Below are 22,483 nucleotides of genomic sequence, written 5' to 3'. Positions count from 1 at the left end.
GAGTGGTGATGCTGTCCGATGCTCTCTGAAGTTCGAGAGCCTTAACCGAAGCCGCTCTGATGAACAGAGTAAAAACTGACTTAAGACTGAGTAAGAAGGACCTCCAGGGGTTTAAGAGCAATGAAACACAGACGGAAACTACTGCTTTTACTGCATCTACGTATTAATTAGTTTTCAACAACTCAAAAGTGATGTCTTTTGAGTGAAGTCACCAGCTCAGCTTTATTTAGGCCGTGCAGCTTTTTTCACAAAGCGGCACGGGCGGGGAAAGCAGCTTAAATTGATTGCCGGTGGTATGTGGCAGCAAAAACGACACTGAATCTCTATCAGCTGGTAACCAAACAGCAGCGAGTGGTAGAGATGCTGTGTCAAACTTAAATTTACTCTCTTTAAATGTAAGTGTTGGCAGACACTGTATCTCTTCCACATGAATTCAGCCACAAGTCTTGAAATTTGTGTCTTGATAGTTTTCAACACTGTTGATATACATGTGTGATCACTGCAAAGAGCAGTCGACTCAAGTCAGTGCAAGCGACTGTTAAGTTTTTAAGTGTGTCCATCAGTGAAACGAAGGGCCACACCTCCGACCACATCCCACAGTGGATTTACATGCGGCCAGAATGAGCACCAGACTTGAAACTTCCCATACGAGCCCAGTTTTACCTGCTGGAGCTGTTCCCTCAAGATGTTCCCATATTCCCGGGTGATAATGCGCCCATACACACCAATAAATTCCAGAGTGGTTCCATTAACATACGTAACTTGGGGGTTTTCCATCTTGAGAAATGGTCCAACATCCCAGTGCAGACACTTAATGGCAGAGGTTAAAAGTTTGAAGCTGCTCAAAAGACAAAGGTGGCCTTATCCCTTCTGGCCACTGTCTCTTTCACACCGTGAGCCTCATGTATGTGTGGCTATCTCTCAATGTGCCAAAACACTGAATACACGGATACAAAACGTTTTCCCAAACAACTCACTGCGTTACACAGCATGCAGATGGTATTTTACAGGTGAGAGTGATTTTAAATGTAGCGCTGGATTGTACGTACATGCTTGTGTCAGTGTCTCAGAGTTACCAGAGGAAGTGGCAGTTAATGGCCGCTGAACAGGCATCAAGACACGCTGTGAGTCGTGCTCTCTTGTTCTGAGGAGTCGGGACGGTGGTCCGAGTGAGGCGACGTATACAGGAAGTTACAGCACACGTAGAGGGGGAATGTTAACAACCGGCTGTCCAGGTTCATCACCACATACTCCTGAGTCATGGAGAGAAAGACCAGTCAAAAACAGCATCTTGTGTGAGCTGGCAGCGTGATGAGTTAGCCATCTACATGTGTGTCTACAGGTGAACGGTGCTCACTCACCTGGTCTTTCTCCAGAGTGAGAAGCTGGTAACCTGTTGAGCGACTGCAGACCAGCTTTCCACGATTATCAAAGGAGGCCAGACGTAACCTGAACAAATAAAGACAGTCAAAGGGAGATTAAAGGCTTTCCAACATTCAAGCTGCAGAGACTTTGTTTTTTAAAGAAATAATTTCACAATTTAGGAAATTCACTTCTGTGACATGATTCATACCGCTCACGTCTGTACAGTAAATATGAAGCTACAACATAAAACATAAAAACATAAATTAAACAGGCAAAACCAACGTGGTTCAATACATGATTACTATTTAGACAATTAAATAAACTCAGTTGGTTGTACAAATCTGGCTGCAGGATTGGGTTATTCAGATTATATTACATTTATTTATTTTAATACACTTGATTACATTACTAATTCCAAAAATCACTGAGTAATTTATACTCAGTAACTGACTACATTTCAAAGTAATCTGACGCAACCCTGTCCATGTTCTGAAATGAATAACACAGTATTTATCTTACTTTCAAAACAGTAATAGTAATAGTAATTTATTATTGCTTTGTAACAACTACCTATTTTCATTTCAGATAAAAATCTGTAAACCGTAAAATAGTACAAGATTCCAAGTTTTATTGCAGTGTAACACGTATCCCCAGCTTACAGTGTCAGGACTGTGAATGCGACGAAACTTTTGCCTATTTTAAAGGCCATGACTTAAACACAACTTAAGATAAATATTCAAAGGTTGGTTGCCCTACAGACCTGAATGCCAGATGCCTCCGAGGTTGCAGACTCACAGCGCCCCCACATGGCTGACTCAGAGTATTTCTCTTGAAGACTATGAAGCGGTTTGTGTAGGTCACCAGCAGGTCAAAACCAAAGTTAAAGCCTGTCCACCGCCAGCAGTACTGTGGAGAGGAAAATGTTTTTTTTTATCGTAATAAAAATAGCAAAACATTACAATTCCAAAAGTTACGGAGCACCATGACAGTCCGACTCACATCTCCATCTTTGGTCAGTTTCCTGCCACATCTCATACTGCTCAGCTCAAACTCGTCTTTGTTAGCCTCCTGTGGACTAATGACAGAAAGGTGCAGAAAGGTATTTAATGTATACAGTTTTGTGGCTATGTAAATATGCCGCAGCAGCTGAAGAATACAGGTGACGTTAGGATTGCTCTGTCTCAGGTTCTCACCCGTTGTCATTGTCAAATTCTGTCCGCAGCATAGCAAACCACTGGTTTTTGTACACTGACGTCAACCAATCTGGAAAACATTAAAAGAGAAAATGTTAACAGTGCATAAACACATGGAAAAGAACATTTTTGTTCCTGGTAACTGCTTCACAATTTTCATTTAAATTTTTGTTGAATTTAAGTCAAATTAAAGCAAAGCTGTCTAATTGTCTAAGTCTTATTTCCAAGAATCATCAGTCAAGTAACGGGGAAAACCTACGAAGACTTAATCTACATCAAATAATTTACTTCATTTAAAGCCTCTTTACAGCTGAGAGATGCTAAAATTAAAGATTTTCTTCCCAAGGCATAGAAGAAACACATTCAGGATGAAATTAGAAAGAGCCACATCTTACCAGGGGGCAAAATGTTGTCCCTCTCCAGGATGCGTGCAGACGCGAGATCGTTGATTATATACTGGAGACGAACGTATTTGAACACTGAACGGAAAGGTTCCCCCTCCTCTGTGTTCAAGAAGGGTTCTTTCTCACACAGGTCTGTAGACCAAAGTCAGTTGGAGACACAATAAACGTGTGTGTGGAAAATATGAAGATAAGTGTTTCATAAAATTTGGCCCTTGACTGTACCTGTCCTGCGTTTGCAAAGCCAGGCATCAGCGTCAGCCAGAAGCTGCTTGATCGGGCCGTCCCATGACGAATTCAGCTGCAGAAACATCCACTGCAGAAAGACAAAGAAAGCTCTTAGAAACAAGTACGATGCGGCAGCGAGTGTATCTGGGAGTCATAAAGTAAATAATGTACCTTTTTCAGAGCAGTGTAAACATCCATCTCCACCTGCATGACAAACAGATCTGAGGACTGGATGAGCTGCTCCATCACATCCACCCTGCAGTGCAGAAACAAACAGGAAGTCTGATCACAGGCAAGATTTTTCACACCGTGGTTTGAAGGCTATTTGCTCAACACAGTCATTTGATGGTACTTACTGAAAAGGTCAGAGTGTGTGCAAAGACTCAAACTCCATTACACACGATGGCACTTGGCGCAAACCTCCTATCTCCAAAATTGCTATTTTTCAGGAATCTCCATTGGATCCTTTTAAAAACACAGTGCTTTTTTCTAATTCATGAAAAATAGCAAAACACTTTGTTGTTAAAAAGATACAGTGGATATAGGTTTAGTCACAAGCTTTTCTAAATACATTTCATTGGTTGAAAAATGGTAAAACCCACTGATCGACGTATAAGGGGACCAATAGAGTTTATTATTGAGAAAATTTTTTTTTTTAAAATAGTAAAATGTGGAGATGCAAGGTCTGCGCCCAACAATGATGTTATGGGAATGGCAATAAAAATGCCGACCGAAGAGGCATTGGAAGTGAGAGGACTAATGTTGACTGAAAGTTTCAACTTTGATGCTTTTGTAGTTACTTTTTCAAGGGTATATAATAATAATAATAATAATAATAATAATAATAATATTTATTCCGTAACACCGTGACACAACCATATTTTCTGAGATGGTTCTCATAAAGGGAAAATTTCATACCATTGCAGCTCTACTGCAGAAAAAAAACTAGATTTGATATAATCAGAAAAATTATAATTATCCCTAAAGAAAGGACAAAGTCTAAAAAATAAAGAACTGCGAGCTGAGCACACATACCCGAGTTCTTTCATCAGGTCAACATTTTGGTGGGTCATCAGGTTGTTCAAAAGCCACTCAAGACACCTGCAGAAAGAGATTCAAACACACACACACACACACACACACAGTGTGATGTGAGCACGCAGCATCAAATAATGTTTTATCCTTTAATTCCTGTGATTTTCAAATGAATTCAAATCTTACTTTTTCATGACTGAATCCAGGCCATATATACTGGCACAAGCGTAGTAGCCACACACAGTCTTCGCACTAATGTTTTCCTTCATGGTCTCTCCACACTGTTGGATCAGACCATCCTGTAGAAAAAACAAGCCATAACACAGATTAGATATTAAATTTGTATCATATGACAGCATGTACAAAAATCAAGATAGTAATTTTATATTTGAGACAATAGCTGATTTAATTCAAAGTACTGACCAGTTGTAGCATACAAGCAGCTGCAAGAATACTGACAACTCTGCTGGGCTTGATCAGAACATCGTCCCGGTACAGGGATCCAAATACGACTTGTAGAGCTACACACACACACACACACACACACACACACACACACACACACAAATTGTAAAGTTCCTTCAGTAAAACACATAAACAAACAAAGTCTCTGTGGCGGAGGTCTTTTCACCTTCAGTGTCGATGTTCTGGTCGGGGATCTCCAAGTTGATCTCCATCATGTTGGACTCCTTCCAAGAGCCGCTGAACATGCTGGAAAAATATCCTGACTGAAAAATGCAAAAAGGAGGGAGAGAGACAAGAAAAAGAAAAAGCATTAAAGGACAGATGTTTTTTGGTTTTTTTAACTTTCTTTGTGAAAATGGTATCCTGTTTATATGTTTGCTATGCTAATCATGCATGACAACTTACCCTTTATGTTGTTTTTTTTTGTTTTTTTATCAAACATTTTTTTCTACACACTGGTACAAGAAATTCCATTTTCATCCCATGGCTTTTACAGCTGTATGTTAACTTTGAAAACCCCGATAAAAAGAGTTGAAAAAAGGACAGACAACCATGGCCCACATAAAGAAATACATCTCTAACTATTGGTTTCTGTATTGATGTTTTACCTGGCACAGGTACACTTTATGGAGGTTCCACTCCTGTCCCAGGGCGCAGATGCGAATGTCACTGTTTTCCCCATTCAGAAACAAAGTCTGATAAATGTATCGGGATGTGCTTTTCAATTTCTTCCTGCTCAAGTTTGTCAAACACACAAAACACAGAGGAGAGACAAAACAAGTATAAGACAAAATATTGATGACTCAAATATATTTGACACTTAATTGTTTTTGTTTTTGTTTTTTTAATCAGACTTGCCTGCGAGGTGTGTCTAGTATGGCATCATCCTCCTCGTGTTCACTGTCACAGTCACACGGGGCATTTCGTTTCCTCTTCTTACACTCACATCCATGCTTGTGGCTCGTACTTGTGCCTTCTGCAGCCTCATCTGGTCCCTGAGAGGGGGACTGGAACCTGCTGCCCAGACTTCCCATGTCTACTTTTTCAAACAGATGCAACACACAAAACAATCAGCAAAAAAGAACAGGTCAGCTGTTCTGTATCTTCTCAACACTGCGACAGAGCTGCATAGATCAATGTAATATCAAAATCGCTACAGCTGATACTGTTAGGAACTTTGGCTTTTGCTTTTGTCGGGAGTTTTTTGTTGCTTTTCTTTGAGGTTTCAATCAACGATTAATATAATCCCTGATTAATCTGTTGGTTTATTTTTGATTGATTAATTGATAAGTCATCAAAATGTCAGAGGGTAATGAAAAAAGTTTGTTACGTATTCAGAAACCAAAGGTGGTGTCTTCGAGCTGCTTGTTTATCCAAACAACAGATAAAAAAAGCTTTAAAAAAACACACATCTGTGAAGCTGAAACAAGCAAATGTTTGTCAATGATAAGAATTGTTCAGTTCAATATCTATTGGCCTGTTTATTGTATAACTCGTTGATGCATACTGTAACTTTCATTTGCTTCTATTGTATTATATCATTATCAATCATTGTTTATTCAGGGAAAAAACTGACTGAGCATTAAGGGCTTTTGTATCCTCACAGAGACGTCAAGTAGCCTTTTTAAAGTTATTATCATTATTACAAATACAAATTAATCTTTTGCAAGCGTACTAGAACAAAATTGTTGCTTTTTCAGTCTGCAAAATGAAAACTCCTGCAATAAAATGCAGGGGGATGAACAGATTGAAAATTTTATCTTAGACCATGTGTTGACAAAGTTTTCCTTTTGGGACATTATTTGTAATTGAAAAAGGTAATTAATCAAAATATACCACAATATATGTTATCACAATTCCCAGCGCATTGCAACACATCTAAAAATAATAATTTGGTATCATGACTAAAGTATCGTGATAAAATTTTATCGTGGGGCCTTTGGTGTGTATATAGTGCCTTGCAAAAGTATTCACTATAACTACACTACTTTTATAAAAAAAATAATCCCAATAAAAGGTTGTAATGCAACAAAATAGGAATAACGCGAAAGGGGATGAACACTATTGCAAGGGACTGTACATACTTGGTAAATAATAAATATTAAAATATCAATAATGAAATGAGCATAGTATTTGCCTTCATTAAAATGACAAATGTCATATATAAAGCAAATAACGTTAAATAAATAAATTTGTTAATGCTGGGCTGTCATAATATGTCTATCCGAAATAAAAAAAAATTGGTTCAAAACGCCTGCAGATTCGCACGTGCTTGTATTTTTGAGACAGACTGCAAAACAAAACATGAAGTTAGCTACTTTTGTCTCCAACAGTCTGGTGTCAGGCTCCCTCCTGCAGGATGTACCAACCAGTTGCACGCAACATGTTTAACATAAACACCGTCTGAGCTCACTTACCTGATAAGTAGCAGTGGACAGGCTGATGGAGAGGTGAGGGGTTAATTTGGACGGTAAACACCGGCTGATTATCTCTCTCAGGTCAGACAGTCTGACAGACGAGCCAGTTGAAGAGGAGCTAACCTCAGAGTTAGCTTAGCTGCCGAAATCACCACCGAAAACACGTCTGAAAACAGCAACACCGCCGCTTCTGACGAGCTTCTGCTCCACACAAGCCTCTAAACCTCAAAACTCCTTCTGGTTTCAGTTACATTTTTATAAATTTGAGAAAATGCAAACCCAGAGACAGGAGATGAAGTGTTTCTGCCCTGAAAAGCTGGAGCTGCTTTTGTTATTCTTCTTCGCTCGGTGGTTTGTAGTAGCTTCCACGTCACAGGCGGCTGCTCTGCTCAGCGGCGCCACCAACTGTGAGACAGGCGCATTACACACACAAACAAATGTCGGTCATATCTATCATGAATTTATTTGTTTGTTTTTATTATTTTTGTTAGCTATATGTGTGATTGTGTTTCTTTTGATATTCCTTCAAACTTCACCCATACCTTAAATTCACCATAAGAGCTAAAAAATATATTACTCATCCTGGAAACTAAAGTAAAGTAAAGTAACGTAAAATAAAATAAAATAAAATAAAATAAAATAAAATAAAATAAAATAAAATAAAATAAAATAAAATAAAAAAATAAAAAACAAAATACGAAAACTCGATGACCATTCTACATATTAGACCAGGGCTGAACCTTATTGACTGGTCTATGTAGTTTCTTTTGAGTCCAAAGGGCAGTGCCAAATCAACAGTGTTTAGTCTTACATGATGCACTCTGAGGCCTAAAGTAGACTAAAGTAGAGAAAAATAATGATACAATCATTATATCCAGAAAAAAAAAATCCAAAAATGTCTATTTGATCTATTAAAGGGTCTTTTCAATTTTTTATTATTATTTTTTTTTTTTTTTTTTTTGTTTTTCTATTGATTTGATAGGATGACTTTAAGGCATGTTTAAATCAATAGTATGAGCGGAAAGTTTTGAACAGCCACCATTTCTTTTTTGTGTGAAAATGTGGACACTAAGCAAGCTTAATATCATGTTGAAATAGTGTCAACTTCTGTTTTTTTCTTGTCTGATTGTTATTTTATTTTTTAGTTTATTTGTCACAGACAATGCAAATACAGTAACAAAATTTATTGCATAGTCTATAGGATTTCTGGCCAAGTCTTATTTGCGACCCTTGTCCTTGGTAAGACTTTTCCTGCTTAAAAACTACTATTATTATGTTAAATTGACCACGTAATAAAAAGTGACATTGTCATGCATGCGACATGACCATATAAGAACTTACAGCAGCCTATTTACAATCACAATGCAATCATTTTACAGATGTTGCATATATGAGAGGGTAAAAGCAAAAATAAAAAATGGACTTCATCAAAAAAAGCACCTTTTATTTTATTACAATAACTAATGAAATATATGTGTTTATCTGCATGGGTTTAAATTAAGAAGAGAAAACTCAAACTTAAAGTTGTTTATAAATTAAACACAATTAACTAAATCCTAACAAAGCTCAGAGTTTGTCTCGATTTCCACTATAATTAACGCAAAAGTACAGTCTTAAATGTCCAATAATAATGAATAATGAGAAAACTGTGATGTGCCCACACAAGTAGACTGAATGGAGGCTAATACCTGAGATGGATGAGGTGTTTAGTCTGCAGCTGTCTGCCATGACCAAAACATACCAACAGTTTCTGCAGACGATTGCGATTTAGCAGAAGTGGTCACCTTCCAAACCCTTAAACAAACAATTTAAACCTTTGATCTTCCGTTCATGAGAAAGACTTTAACATGGAAAAGATTCTGCACAAAGTATAACCGATTAATCATTTATGTGACATTTATGTGGAAATTGTGAAGGGTTGTTGTACTCTAGAAACATGCACAACATTTTCCTTGGGTCAGAGAGAAATGCAATAAAATAGAAATTTTGTTCTGTGAAGACAGACACCGTAGTTGTTTTACAAAGTGGCATCTCATCATAACTCTAAACAAGGCATTATAGCTGCAGAGTAAACATCATTTAGCATAATAATCAAAATGTATTTGTGACTGCCCTCTAGTGGTACCCTGTGGTACCCTAGACATGACAGAAATATGAAATACTACAGAAGAGGAGTCACAAGAGCAGTCACGATGTGTCTGAGTGGTAAATTCCGTGAAAAATCATCATCAATTTGGGGGCATGGTTTTATTATTATTATTATTATGTTTTATTATTATTATTATTATTATTATTTTTCCAGTTATTATTAAATGTGATTTTTTTCTAGTGGAAAGGAAGATGAAAAGGCCCAAAATATGTAAATGTGACCAGATTCCAACATAAATTATACAGAATATACAAAAGATAAATGCTGATTTACAGAAAAAAAAAAAAAATATTCAAAACTTTTGAATTTCTGATAATTGAAAATAATTTTGTTTTTTTCTATATTTTTATGATGTTATTTCCCTTTGCTGTTACGCATATTTATTTAAGTCTATCTTTATTTATTTTTTGTTTTTACTACTGCTGCTTGTTTTTTTTTTTTAATTGTATTTTTATATATATTTATCTATTTATTTTCCGCACAGGGAGGCAGGATATGACGTATGGCATGGTTTTATTATTATTATTATTATTATTGTTTATTATTATTATTATTATTATTATTGTTGTTTTTTTCCAGTGGAAAGGAAGATGAAAAGGCCCAAAATATGTAAATGTGACCAGATTCCAACATAAATTATACAGAATATACAAAAGATAAATACTGATTAAAAAAAAAAAAAAATTCAAAACTTTTGAATTTCTGATAATTGAAATTATTTTTGGTTTTTTTTCTATATTTTTATGATGTTATTTCCCTTTGCTGTTACGCATATTTATTTAAATACATCTTTATTTATTTTTTGTTTTTACTACTGCTGCTTGTTTTTTTTAATTGTATTTTATATATATATTTATTTATTTTTTTCCGCACAGGGAGGCAGGATATGACGTAAGGGTGCTCCTTTTGTGGGCGTATTTTGTGGAAGAATCAGCCAATAAACGACGAGCACCTCTTTCACAACATTCCGATCCCTCCCGCACCATCCTCCTCCTCTCTGTCTAACCCGAGCCTGTGACACGTAACTTATGTCCCTTTCACAGACGTGACCAGGCAGGAAACCTCCACCTGGGTCCGGGAGAGAAGAGACCAGACTTTTCTGACTCCCCGTACCAAAACAAAACCTTATTTATTTCCGAATATTTTGCAGCATGGAGCCGAGAGACGCGTCTGCAGGTGAGGTTGTTGTTAGCAGTGCAGTGCGGTGTGTTGTTGTTTAGCCATTGTAATTATGAGTTAGACCCAAAGACTGTATATAAAGTCTATGGTTAGAACAAGGGGACACTGTAATCTGAACTACAGCCGTGGTTGGTGTTCATAAAGGAGCTCGGTGTTTCGTGAATAATGCAGGGATTTGCATGCTTTATAAATAAAGCACAATAATTTCAATGAGTGTCCAGTATAGACCATCTTGCTTTTAGCCATAGAAAATACATAAGATTTAGTGCCAAAAAGGCTTAAACATACAAGAAATTTGCTTTGGTGTTAAGGTGTATAGACAGAAAATAACACAAATATAGAATATAAAAAACACACTAAAATAATAAATAATATAAAAAGAAACATAATGTTAATAATAATAAATTAATTTGCATGGCTCTTTTCAAAACAGATGTTACAAAGTGCTTCACAAGAAAGTAAAACATGAATTAAGCAATAGTAACAGCAATGACGTAACTGTGTCATTATAAAGTGGTAAAATTCTGTATACATAAATCTGTATATATATATATAGTCACGCATCCACACAAACAGGCACATACCTGCATATATACCCACTCATACATGCTTTAGCACACACGTGCATAAACACGTGTACACATGTACAAACACACAACATTAAGACCTTATAAAAATGCCATCCTAAAAAATGTATTTTTAAATATTTTTTAAAAAGTGGATACAGATGTAAATGATCTGATCTCAACACATTTACACAGTTTTCAAAAATGTAACTTAAAAATGAAAGAGTATGTGTAAAAATATATTGTGAGGGATGGGCAATGGTTTACAGTGTTAAGAAAAATATGTGCATTAATGTAACACATATTTTGAAGTTAATGAATCATGTGGACATTGTGTTATGTTCACCTTCTAGCTGCTCTAGTGAGCAGTGATGGAGAGGAACAAGCTGCAAAGAAGGATGCGGCTCCTAAAAAAGATGCACCAGACACAAAAAGCAAGATGGAGAGGATCTTCGGGTTCAGGAAGGAGGACCTGAGCTCCTGGCACAGCTTGGTGACCCTACTGAACCGTCCCACTGACCCTGCATCCCTCGGTATCTTCCGCTGCTTGTTTGGTAAGTTAAGATTTGCTCAGATCAGACTGCTGCTGCGTTTGAGTTATTTTGCACTTCCAACTTCATCGTGTGTCTTTCATGCAGGTTTGCTGATGGCCATCGACATCACGCAGGAACGTGGCCTCAGTCACCTGGACTATAAGTACTTGGATGGTGCCCCCGTGTGCCGCTTTCCCCTCTTCAATGCCTTAAAGCCGCTGCCGCTGGACTGGATGTATCTGGTGTATGTCATCATGTTTCTCGGTGGGTCACACTTCTTAAAATATAATTATAAGCTCCAAAAGGTTACAGGTTGAAATGCTCACTCTTCAGTGTTTACTGGGGCTTCTTTTGTGGCGGATGCAGGCATTTTATAGGACATTGTCTCCGTGGGGTGGCTGTCTCTGTGAAGATAAAAGCTCACATACCAGACCTGCAATTTTCCACTTTTATTTTCCGCCAAGCCAACTAAGCCATGCAAGACTTATCTAAAGCTTGCAAAGATTCTAATGCAAATAAGGTGTTTACTGTAGCAACAATGCCAACAGAAAGCAGAACACAATGTCAATAAAAGTTAATAAATACTGATTAAAAAATGATTAGGGTTACAAACCGAGCACTATACCGAGTAGACAAACCAGCCTGGATAAAAATCCATGTTCTACTGTTATTCTCAACACCTCCAGCCTCAGGCCAAAGCTGTTTCTGCTACATATTAATCTTGATTTCACACCAGAGTGGAATTTCAATATCATTTCATTTTTTGGGTCAATATTTCACACCACAGGTGTTTCTAAACATTGTAGCTAGAGTCAGGGTTGCACAATTAATCATAACATTATAAAAAGTACAATATCCAAATCAAATGAGCTGCAATTTCTGGATAAAGGTCAAATGTGCCACAACATACCATTATGAATAAAGCATTGTGCTGCTACAGAGATGTGCCTCTGTACAGATTATTTTCCAAATTTAGGGGATCATGCTGCTTTGTTGCAGATCCCAGCAAAAATCATCACTTTTATTTATTTATTTATTTTTTTGTGAAAATGAAATGCAAAAATTCCTACTAAAATTGCAACTCATTCATCAAAATAATCACAATATGATTTTTTTGTGTGTGCATATTGTGCAGCCATATCTACAGTAATAAAGTAGGAAAAAAACCTACATTATTATTATTATTTTTTTTACAATATACATTGTAATCCAGGAAAAGTATTAAATGTGGCAATATAATCACAGACAAAATAAACATTATATGCTCATATCCTGAACATAAAATTTGACATTTACAAAGTAAAATATTTTTACTGAGTCTTTATTCTGTGGCAAGTTAATTACTAATTTTGCATTTGTTTTTTAGTAATGCGCTCAATGCTCTGCCATGAAGATGGGGGACACTGACGCCTAAGTCAAAGCCAAATATGTTGTTTAAATAACCAGATATTAATTGTTATTTGCCAGGGCTCAGGTAGATTTTTTGACTATTTCCTACAACACTACATCTTCTGGTTATACCCTCTCTCTCTGATAAATACCCATGCCGCTCAAGGACACCCCCATGCATAAGTGTACTGATACTAATGTGTAAAAATAGAGTAATTAATAGTAACAACGACTGTTTTCATTCTGACTGAAGGTGCTTTGGGCATCATGCTCGGCTGTTTCTACCGTCTCTCCTGCCTCATGTTCATCTCAACATACTGGTACATCTTCTTTCTGGACAAAACGACGTGGAACAACCACTCGTACCTGTACGGCCTCATCGGGTTTCAGCTCACACTCATGGATGGCAACAGATACTGGTGAGGTGATGTTTTTTAGTCTGTGCTTGTGCTTTTCTGCCCTATACATACTGTGTGTGTGTGTGTGTGTGTGTGTGTGACAGAGAGAGAGCTCAGAGAAGGACATTTAATGCTCGTGTCTGTGTGTAGGTCCATTGACGGATTGCGGAGGCCCTCTATAAGAAACGCTCACGTGCCTCTGTGGAATTACACCTTGTTGAGGACACAGGTTTGTACCGCTAATACTGTCTAATTTTCAACTTGAATTATTCATGAATATCGCTCTGGCACAGGCAATCGAATGCATACATTTACATTTTCAAGGTGTTGTTAACCAAAGTTAGGACTGTTTTTTGGACAAATGATCTTTTCCGTATTCAAGCATTGCAGTTAAGTATAAAGATAAACTCTATAATTGTGGTTCTATGCAGAGGAAGGTTTTATATATAAATAATGCTATTAGAGTTAGGTTAATCTACATTTTCCAATAAATAAGTTCAAGTATAATGTAAAAAGACAGTATTAGGTTCGAAGGTAGGTGCAATGATTTGTAACATTTATTAATTTATTTTGTGTCTTTACTGTTGTTATATCTTAAGTATTCTGTACTTTTGTTTTATGTTTGTGCTGTATTTCAATGTACAGGACCCAAATAAGACTCGGGTCACATTCATGTGCTTCTACTGGGGATCCTTGAATTAACAATTAACAATAAAAATCAGAAATGTTGTCTTTTACTCAGAGGGGATTGACTTATTTTGACAAAAAAAAAGCTACATTAAATTATACCTCATTATGTATTAAGACCTTGCGAATTCAAATGATCAAACTATTAATATTCATAAAATTTACTTTAAAGGGGACTTATTCTGCTTTTCCTTATGAACATTAAAAGCATGTGAACATGTTCTGATCTAACACTTTTTTTTTTACATCCTGAATGTTTTTTGTTCCTCCAAGATATTTATTGTATACTTCATTGCTGGGATCAAAAAGCTGGATGCTGATTGGGTGGAGGGATACTCGATGTCGTACCTGGCTCACCACTGGCTGTTTGATCCTTTCAAGTAGGTTTTATTCAGCAGCTCAAAGCTTTTTTATCACTATTGTTGTATCTCAGTACTTTCACTGTAATTTTACTGCGCTACACGGTATTTTTCAGAGCGATTCTCCCTGTGGAGTTGGTGAATCTGCTGGTGGTGCACGGAGGCGGCCTTATTCTGGATCTGACCGCCGGCTACCTGCTGTTTTTTGATGTCACACGACCGTACGGGTTTTTCTTTGTCAGCTACTTCCACTGTATGAACTCTCAGCTCTTCAGCATCGGTGAGTCTTCACTTAACCCTTTGAAACCTGGATCGACATGACTGTTTTTGTGCTGCCTTCAGGCACCTTACACAAGCATTGAAACCTTTGAACCTGAAGCAAAATGTTGTTGTTTTTTTATTTTCAAAACAAGGAAAAAAGGCAATGAGGAACTTGTTAAGAAATGTTTCATAAATAGCAAGAAATTAGTAGATTTAGAAAAATATTTTAACAGAAGCTTGGGAAAAGTGTCTAAACTATAACCATATTCATAATTACATAATGACACACTTTAAATTACCTTACATTATGTTAATAAGTATAATTTTTAGCACTTTCCTTGTTTGTTTGTTTTATTTTTGTTGTGCTAATTTTCAGGTAATTTATTGTATTTTTTTTGTAACAATTTCTTGTTATTTTTGGTATTTTTTTCTGAAGTTGCTCATTGCCTTCTTCCTATGTTTTTGAAAGAAACTAAGCCAGTTTGTTTCAGTATCAAAGGGTTAATTGTCTTTCTTGTCGCCATGTATACTTTCAAAACCTTGAATTTGTGGTCTATCACTTTTCTGTTAATCCTGCACAGGGATGTTCTCCTACACTATGCTGGCCACCAGTCCCCTCTTCTGCTACACCGACTGGCCGAGAAGATTCTTCGCACGTTTCCCAGCATTCCTCGGGGCAGTCCTGCCACTCACCTCCCCGGACCCTCAGCCCAGCACTTCCTGTGTTTACAGTGAGACGCAAAGCACCAGCACAGATCGCCAGGAGACCCCATCCGCCCCCAAAACTTCCAAACTGAGACTTAAACACAAGCTGGCAACCATTTTTACTTTTATCTACATAGCAGAGCAGTTCTTCATGCCTTACTCGCACTTCATCACACAGGTACGTCTGCCTGTCTCGATATTTGCAACATTTAAGGTCCAAAAAGCTGCCCTGATCCAATTAGTAAATACTTGCATAATCTTCTTCCAGCACGTTAAAGCACGTAGAGACTGTTTACTGCTGTCAGTAAAAGCCTTTGAAACCCTCTCTGAGTCCTCTCACTGACAGTTGCTCAATCAGAGTAAACAGTCATTGATCTACAGCAAACAAGAGCTCAGACCGGTGGTGTCAGCAGGATGATGAAAGCCCCCAAAAAGTACTTATAACCCAGTGTTAATATGCACACTTTTCTCTTTGTTTTTTTATAGATTTAAAATCTCGGTTTATACACGGATTGGCCTGTCACCATAACTATTGGTGGATGATACTGTCCCTGAAATATTTTAGATAAACAATCGAATTGTCAGTTTGAGACCATTTTATGCTACTGATATATAAGGTTGCAAAGGTATGAGATTTTCACAGCAAGAAAAGCATCTCAGGAAATACTGCAGTATCACGGTAATTACAGAATTATGATTATCCATTACAGTGACCCTAAAATGAATGAAAAAAATATGGGGTTTTTTTTTTTGGTTAAACATTTTGGTACTGTAATTGAAACTCGTGATCACCTCTTAAAGCGAAAGTATGTGTAAAAAAATCTCCCTTTCGAAAATAACTAAAATGTGAGATTCTCCATTCAATCGCTTTTTTCCCCCCAATATTGTAGATAAGCAAATGTATACAATAACCAGCAGTTTTCATACAACAGTATCCTTTGAAACCAGTATATAATAATAATTGTAACAATAATAATATAATGCATGTGCACCCTTTCAAAGGGCAATTAACTTAATTCTTACGAATATTCAGACATTTCAGTTGGAATGTGAAAAAATATTAGCCCAAATATCCCAAATAAATAAAACATAAGAAGAGAGGACAGAAGCAGTGGAACCAGAAACGACAGTAAAACATATATATACTACTTTGAAAAAAATGCTTAGGTGCTCTTAAGTCTTGAAATGTTTGGGAAAGCCCTGCTGTTTACTCGGCCATCATATTGGCTAAAATGTTGCCGTCATTCTTAATTAAACAAACAGAAATGTAAGACCTTGAGCTCACCTGACAGAGCGTGCAGACCACGTCGGCTGAGTTCTTGGCAGCGTCCTGGTTTTGATTGCTGTAACATCCCCTCTCTCATTATAACGGCAAAAAAGTCCAAAAAGGTGATCTAAAAGAAACAAACATGCATATAAATACATGGATATGACCTCGATCATTTCTGATGGCCTCACTAAGTCGATGATAATGGCAACAGGCCTGCGTAAAGATTTATCAAAAACTGGGGAAAGAGTGAGAAATCTTTCACTGTGTGATTTTTATTTGCTTTGAATTATCCTAATATTGAGTTTTTCTGCAGGGCTACAACAACTGGACCAACGGCTTGTACGGCTACTCGTGGGACATGATGGTTCACTCCCGCAGCCATCAGCACGTGAAGATCACATACAAGGACGGAGAAAGTGGGGAGATTGGTTATCTGAACCCAGGGGTGAGTTACAAGGAAAACACTGTCAGACACAGAGTACATGAGACTGACATAAATCTGTTTATTCAGTTTGTCTTAACAGCACGAGACATAATGTAGAGTACGTTTACGCAAGAGTTACAATGGATGATTTAAAGGGATTACTTTTGTATGAGTCTATAAATTGTTTTATTTTTTAAAATAAAATCCTGCATAGTTCACCTTTAAGTTTTCACATTTTTCTTGTTTTCAAATGTTTGTTGTTGGTCTGTTACTTTATTCGTTCCAGAGTCATAGTTATTTGATTTGATTTTGATTTGATTATTTCTTAATTTCAGTGTAGCCGCTATTATTAAATGAATAATTTCACTATCTGTACACTGAAGGTTTTCACACAAAGCCGTCGCTGGAAGGACCACGGAGACATGCTGAAGCAGTACGCCACGTGCCTCCATCAGTTCCTGCCCCGATATAACATCACTGATCCCGAAATCTACTTTGACATCTGGGTGTCCATCAATGAACGCTTCCAGCAAAGGTATTAGAGACGATATTAATGTCATCGGTTTAGACGTATCTAATGAATAATATTATAAAAAGATCAATATGGACTGGTGATAACAAGTGTTTTTAAATGTGCTGTGGACTTTTTTCTCTTAGGATCTTTGATCCTCGTGTGGACGTCGTTAGAGCCGACTGGTCACCTTTCCAACCGAACAAATGGCTGATGCCTTTACTGGTGGACCTCTCACCCTGGAGGACCAAGTTCCAGGAGATTGAGGGTAGTTTGGACAATCAAACTGAAATCGTCTTCATCGCCGACTTCCCAGGTTACAAATCTCTCCTCATCCTATCTGTCATTTAGATGGAAAAGTTAGTTGTGTTTCTACCTTGTCGTTTTGTTTACCTTTCATAGATCACGGCTGCCTTTGTGCTAACTAGCAGTATTTCACCTTTCAGGTCTCCACTTAGAAAACTATGTAAGTGAAGATCTGGGCAACACCAGCGTCAGTGTGTTACAGGGCAAAGTGAACGTTGAGATAGTGGAGGAGAAGAAGAACTACACTCTTCAGCCCGGTGAGCAGATGAAGGTACAGCAACACATTATTATCACCACTAACATAAACGCTGTTTAACCAGGACGCACTCTAGCATTTACTGTAATGTGTGTGTGTGTGTGTGTGTGTGTGTGTAGGTACCTGCTGGGGCTTACCATAAGGTGTACACAGTGTCTGAGGACCCGTCTTGCTACATGTACATCTACGTCAACACCACAGAGGCGGCGCTACAGGAGAACTTCACCAAGCTGTTTGAGCTTCAGGAGCGCGTTCGCAACGGGACAGGTAAATGTAAAGAAGTTAAAGGGAAACAGGTATTTTCAACCTTGACCCTATTTTTCCATGTTTTTGTGTCTAAGTAACGAATGGTGACAACAGTTTTTAAAAATGATCCAGTGTTGAGCGAGAGCTTACAGCTGACACCTGCCTAACACGCTGCAACGTAATATTACCGGGCAATTTTGCACCAATAAATTAAGTTCATTAACCCTTTGAAACCTGGATTGACTTCAGTTTCTTGTGTTACGTGTAGACGCCTTTAACAAGCATTTGAACCGTTGAAAGAAACTTTTTACTAATTCCTCGCTAATATGAGCAATTTGCGAGAAATAAACCCCTAATTCACCCGGTTAGATGTGAGAGTGTGCTAACTCTATATACCCTAAACTGTTTATTTAAATGGAGTCTGGCAGGTTAGCCAAAGGTGGTTTGGGGACTTTTTTCTGGTTGGAAAAAAATGATGCTACTTTTTAACAATCAGGTCTATCTCTGGAAGGATCCATTTCATATATCAGACACACAAATGCCCCAAGTGGTTACATTGCAGCCTGTTTTGGCACTGCTGGCTCCAGTGCTCTGGCTCAATGCTGCACCACTTCACATACAGAAACATGGAAAAATAGGATCCAGGTTGAAAAATACAGAAGCTTCTCTTGAACACCATAGTGGTGGCACTTAATCGTGGAAAACTGTAGAGAAAATAAATACAGGTTCAAATACAAACATGATAAAAAGGTGTCGTATAGGTCAGCTATTTTTTATCTAAACTATATCAAAGTAACCTCAAAAATGAGAACAGCTATGACTCTGTAAGAGCTTTCTCCCTTTTTTCATCCAAATCTAAAGATGGTTTTGCTCAAGAGCTCGAAAATAATCAGATTCTGACTGAATGGTCTCTCCTCACAGAAACAGAGCCCCTGCCTCCTGAACTGCAGCCGCTTATGGCTGCAGACGATGATGAGGTCAACGCCACTGACCCAATTGTGCAGCTGTTCCTAAAGAGGCAACGCCGCATGAAGGAGGTGAAGAAACGCAGGGAGGCCAGTGTGCTGGAGCGACTGGAGCGCTTTGCAGTGAAAAAGTACTATACGATACGGAGGGGGTGAGTGTTTCTAACAGCACAGTAACACGCCAGCTTTTTTGGATTTACACAGAACAAAAACTAAATTAATCTGCCAATATACTGCATTAACTCCGCCCCCTTCTCTTTTAGATTCCTGATGACAGCCATCGCTATGAGAAACCTGGCAGTGGGTCTCCCAAATGTCGAGCAGTTGACCAGAGAAGTTGCCTTCGCCAACATGAAAGCGCCCGAGGCAGTAGCCAACCAGGACGAACGGCTGAAAGATGAAGTCGGTCACGGAGAACTCTAAAGCTGTTGTTGGTACCAAAGATACTGTGTTGAATTCCTTGATTGCGCACATCAAACGGGTGTGTGCGTGTTGTTACTACTGGACTGTTACTGTGACATTGCCGCCCAGAAATCAAAGGATTTTTAATTTTCTATGCTTCTGAAATTTTCTGCATTTCAGATTATTTCCAAATGAAAAGTCAGTATTTTTCTTAAAGAACATAAGCAGACATGTTTCTGTTGAAGCTCGGCTGAAGGTGAATACTGTATGTTAACAGATATGCAACACTTTGCTGTGCAAGATCACATTTCCTGTTTTTTCAATTTTGCTCAAGAATTTTTTGTAATTGCAAATGTGGCTCGGTGACATGGCCAAATAGACATTTATAACAAAATATTGACAATTGATTAAAGTAGCACGATGACAGATCAAGTTTGCATTGTATGATCTACGAGGGGATCTCATCTTAAATACACTGAACTTTAGTGCATCTGGTTTTGGATGAAAACAAAGTTATTACTGAAGAGTTTTAAGTTTTATGGGGACAATTTTTGGCGAACATACTGACATGAACAGGACTGGTAGGTAACTAACCTGTTTGTTTATCGTTCTGCTCTAATTTCAGTAATTTTGGCCTAAACATAACAAGCACATTAGAAAATTTACTGTAAGATATGTGGAGGTTTACTCTGTTTTAAGGGAACAGGCTTCTCTGGTATTTTACCCCATAATGTGAGAAATACTGAGAGAAGTACACAACAGTTTGTCACTTTTCTAGTCACTTTTTCTAATAAAGTTCATGTGTCAATACATTTTGATGTTATTTTAATTAAAAATCAACTTGAACTTTCACTTTGACAAACGAGGTTTGTGGAAATAATGAATTTTATTGGAGTCAGTACTTTACATATTGCCCATCTTAAAGTGCTACAGTAGAATTCCAGTGTTCACTGTAGGTCGACATTATGGCACATTAATGATACTTTAGACAAAGTCAGAGCACAAACCAATGACTGTATATAAAGACGGACAGATGGCTACTCCCCAAAACGGTCGTTTTTTAGATTGTAACCCCAGATTTTGGAAAACTACGGTGAGATTTTGTGTTCCTTGTCTCAAGTGATCATTTTAACCCAAACCATTATCTTTTCTAAGCATATAAAGTGCTTTTTGGGCTGCAACCGCAGCGTTATCACACCTTAAAACAGTGAGATAAAAATATTTTGAAGCGGCCTGCAAGAACAATTAAGGGTTACAATTTAGCTTTGACCTTCCAAAAGTGAAACCAAAACATCACGATCGCCCCCCTTTTGGCTGGCTGCAGTACAGGTCATAAACCTCCAGCCTTCAATCTTAGCAGATGGGACTTGGGCCAAACTAAAAACTGGATAACACATCAACTAAACTTTTCTCAAAGATTGTTTCTGTCATTTTACATGGTTTCTATTGTCATGTAAAACCTGGAACGTCACTTAAATTCACAATCTCATTTCCCTGGTCTGGAAAAGTCATGGATTTAGTAAAATTCTTAAAAGTTTTGAAAATTTGTCGTGAGTACTAAAATAAATAATCTTGTGTTGATATCCTTCCAGGTAATGTAACGACAAATATATTTTCTGTAGCTGTTGACATAATGTACAACTCACATGTGGCGATGTGTGACAACATGTAGTCATGACCGTATTTTAACACATGGGTTGATGAATCCTAAAATTTACATAACTTTACAATGCCCCACTAAAACTTCTAAACTACACAGCTTTTTGGAGAATAATGTTAGTGTTACACATTGTGAATCCTCATGGAAATTTTATTATAGGTCCATGAAAAGTCATGGAAAGGTTGAGAAATTTTCTCCATGAAAATGTGTGGGGTAAGTGTTTGTTTTCCTGGTAAGTTTGGCTTAAATCCATTAAATTTAATTATTTTACTTAATTAAAACTCCGGCTCCAAAGAGAGATGGCAGTGCCCGCATTTAGAATATTTTTTTCATTTTCAAACAACGGGAGGTAGTGCATTGTCCATCTATATATACAGTCTATGGCACAAACAGTACAAGGATACATAATATAAATACATATAAATCTACAAGATGGATCTCTAGGAAATGATTTACTTCATTAAAACATAAAATCATGATCTGTTTAGTTGAGGTTAAATGCTCAGGATTCATTTAATTTAGTATAAATATGTAGTTGATCTGATCTGTAGTGGAGGTCCAGTCACATGAAGAAAAAAGTGTAATAATTACTGCCCAAAAACTGACATGCAACATAATGTTTCACAAAAGCATTTCAAGTGTTCACAGCAGGAGATGGTTTGCACTGATTGAGGAACATAAAGACAGTCTGTGTTTAATATTGCACAGTGTTTTACTGGTACTAAGTCTTAAATCACATTTTAAAATGTCAAACTAAACATTTTGCATCCCTTTATGACGGGTGACTTTGACTATGTCTCTAATCACCACAAGTGAAAAACTGGCCTTTATATTATGTGTAAATTCAACATTAAACTTAACAGGACTGGTATTAGTGTTAGATACTGGCCTTGACGCAGTGTTATTGAAGCTTTTTCTCTACTCGCATATGCAAATCAAACATGATTCTCATTTTCATGAAAAAAATCTACAGCTACCAAATGTTTGCATAAGCATTATTTGTAGCCATTTTTTGTTGTTGAGACAACGTAGGCGGAACGTGATTGTGTCAGATTTACCTAGTAATAAGTTTTTTTTCCCCCTTGAGTTATAATTAGTTTTGCACAAACTGGA

General features: G+C 37.4%; 2 protein-coding genes across 3 annotated transcripts; one reads left to right on the top strand and one right to left on the bottom strand.

Annotated features, from left to right (window-relative positions):
* Window positions 1–258: 258 nt before the first annotated feature.
* Window positions 259–7,427, bottom strand: gmcl1 (germ cell-less, spermatogenesis associated). 2 transcript variants are annotated; one of them, XM_042509215.1, is made up of 15 exons: window positions 7,105–7,427; window positions 5,546–5,726; window positions 5,296–5,419; window positions 4,854–4,950; window positions 4,646–4,743; window positions 4,409–4,521; window positions 4,223–4,288; window positions 3,359–3,443; window positions 3,185–3,275; window positions 2,954–3,094; window positions 2,559–2,628; window positions 2,365–2,440; window positions 2,126–2,271; window positions 1,362–1,449; window positions 259–1,253 (listed from the first exon to the last, which is right to left on the bottom strand). In XM_042509215.1, the coding sequence occupies exons 2-15, from the start codon at window positions 5,719–5,721 to the stop codon at window positions 1,113–1,115; spliced, it is 1,512 nt and encodes a 503-aa protein (XP_042365149.1). In that variant the 5' UTR covers window positions 5,722–5,726; window positions 7,105–7,427; the 3' UTR covers window positions 259–1,112. The 2 variants fall into 2 exon arrangements, with proteins under 2 accessions (XP_042365149.1, XP_042365148.1); XM_042509214.1 differs by having other exon boundaries at window positions 5,546–5,723.
* Window positions 7,428–10,229: 2,802 nt separating this feature from the next.
* Window positions 10,230–22,324, top strand: ggcx (gamma-glutamyl carboxylase). Its single transcript, XM_042508926.1, has 15 exons — window positions 10,230–10,429; window positions 11,352–11,552; window positions 11,637–11,795; window positions 13,174–13,339; window positions 13,469–13,547; window positions 14,279–14,385; window positions 14,481–14,644; window positions 15,207–15,508; window positions 16,914–17,045; window positions 17,408–17,559; window positions 17,682–17,851; window positions 17,982–18,112; window positions 18,217–18,364; window positions 19,265–19,460; window positions 19,572–22,324. Exons 1-15 carry the CDS (start codon window positions 10,405–10,407, stop codon window positions 19,729–19,731), a joined length of 2,292 nt encoding a protein of 763 aa, XP_042364860.1. The 5' UTR covers window positions 10,230–10,404; the 3' UTR covers window positions 19,732–22,324.
* Window positions 22,325–22,483: the final 159 nt, after the last annotated feature.

Source organism: Plectropomus leopardus, chromosome 20, assembly GCF_008729295.1.
Source record: "Plectropomus leopardus isolate mb chromosome 20, YSFRI_Pleo_2.0, whole genome shotgun sequence".
NCBI lineage: Eukaryota > Metazoa > Chordata > Actinopteri > Perciformes > Serranidae > Plectropomus > Plectropomus leopardus.
Note: the sequence above shows the minus strand (reverse complement) of the source record. Positions and strands in the feature narration are given on the sequence as shown.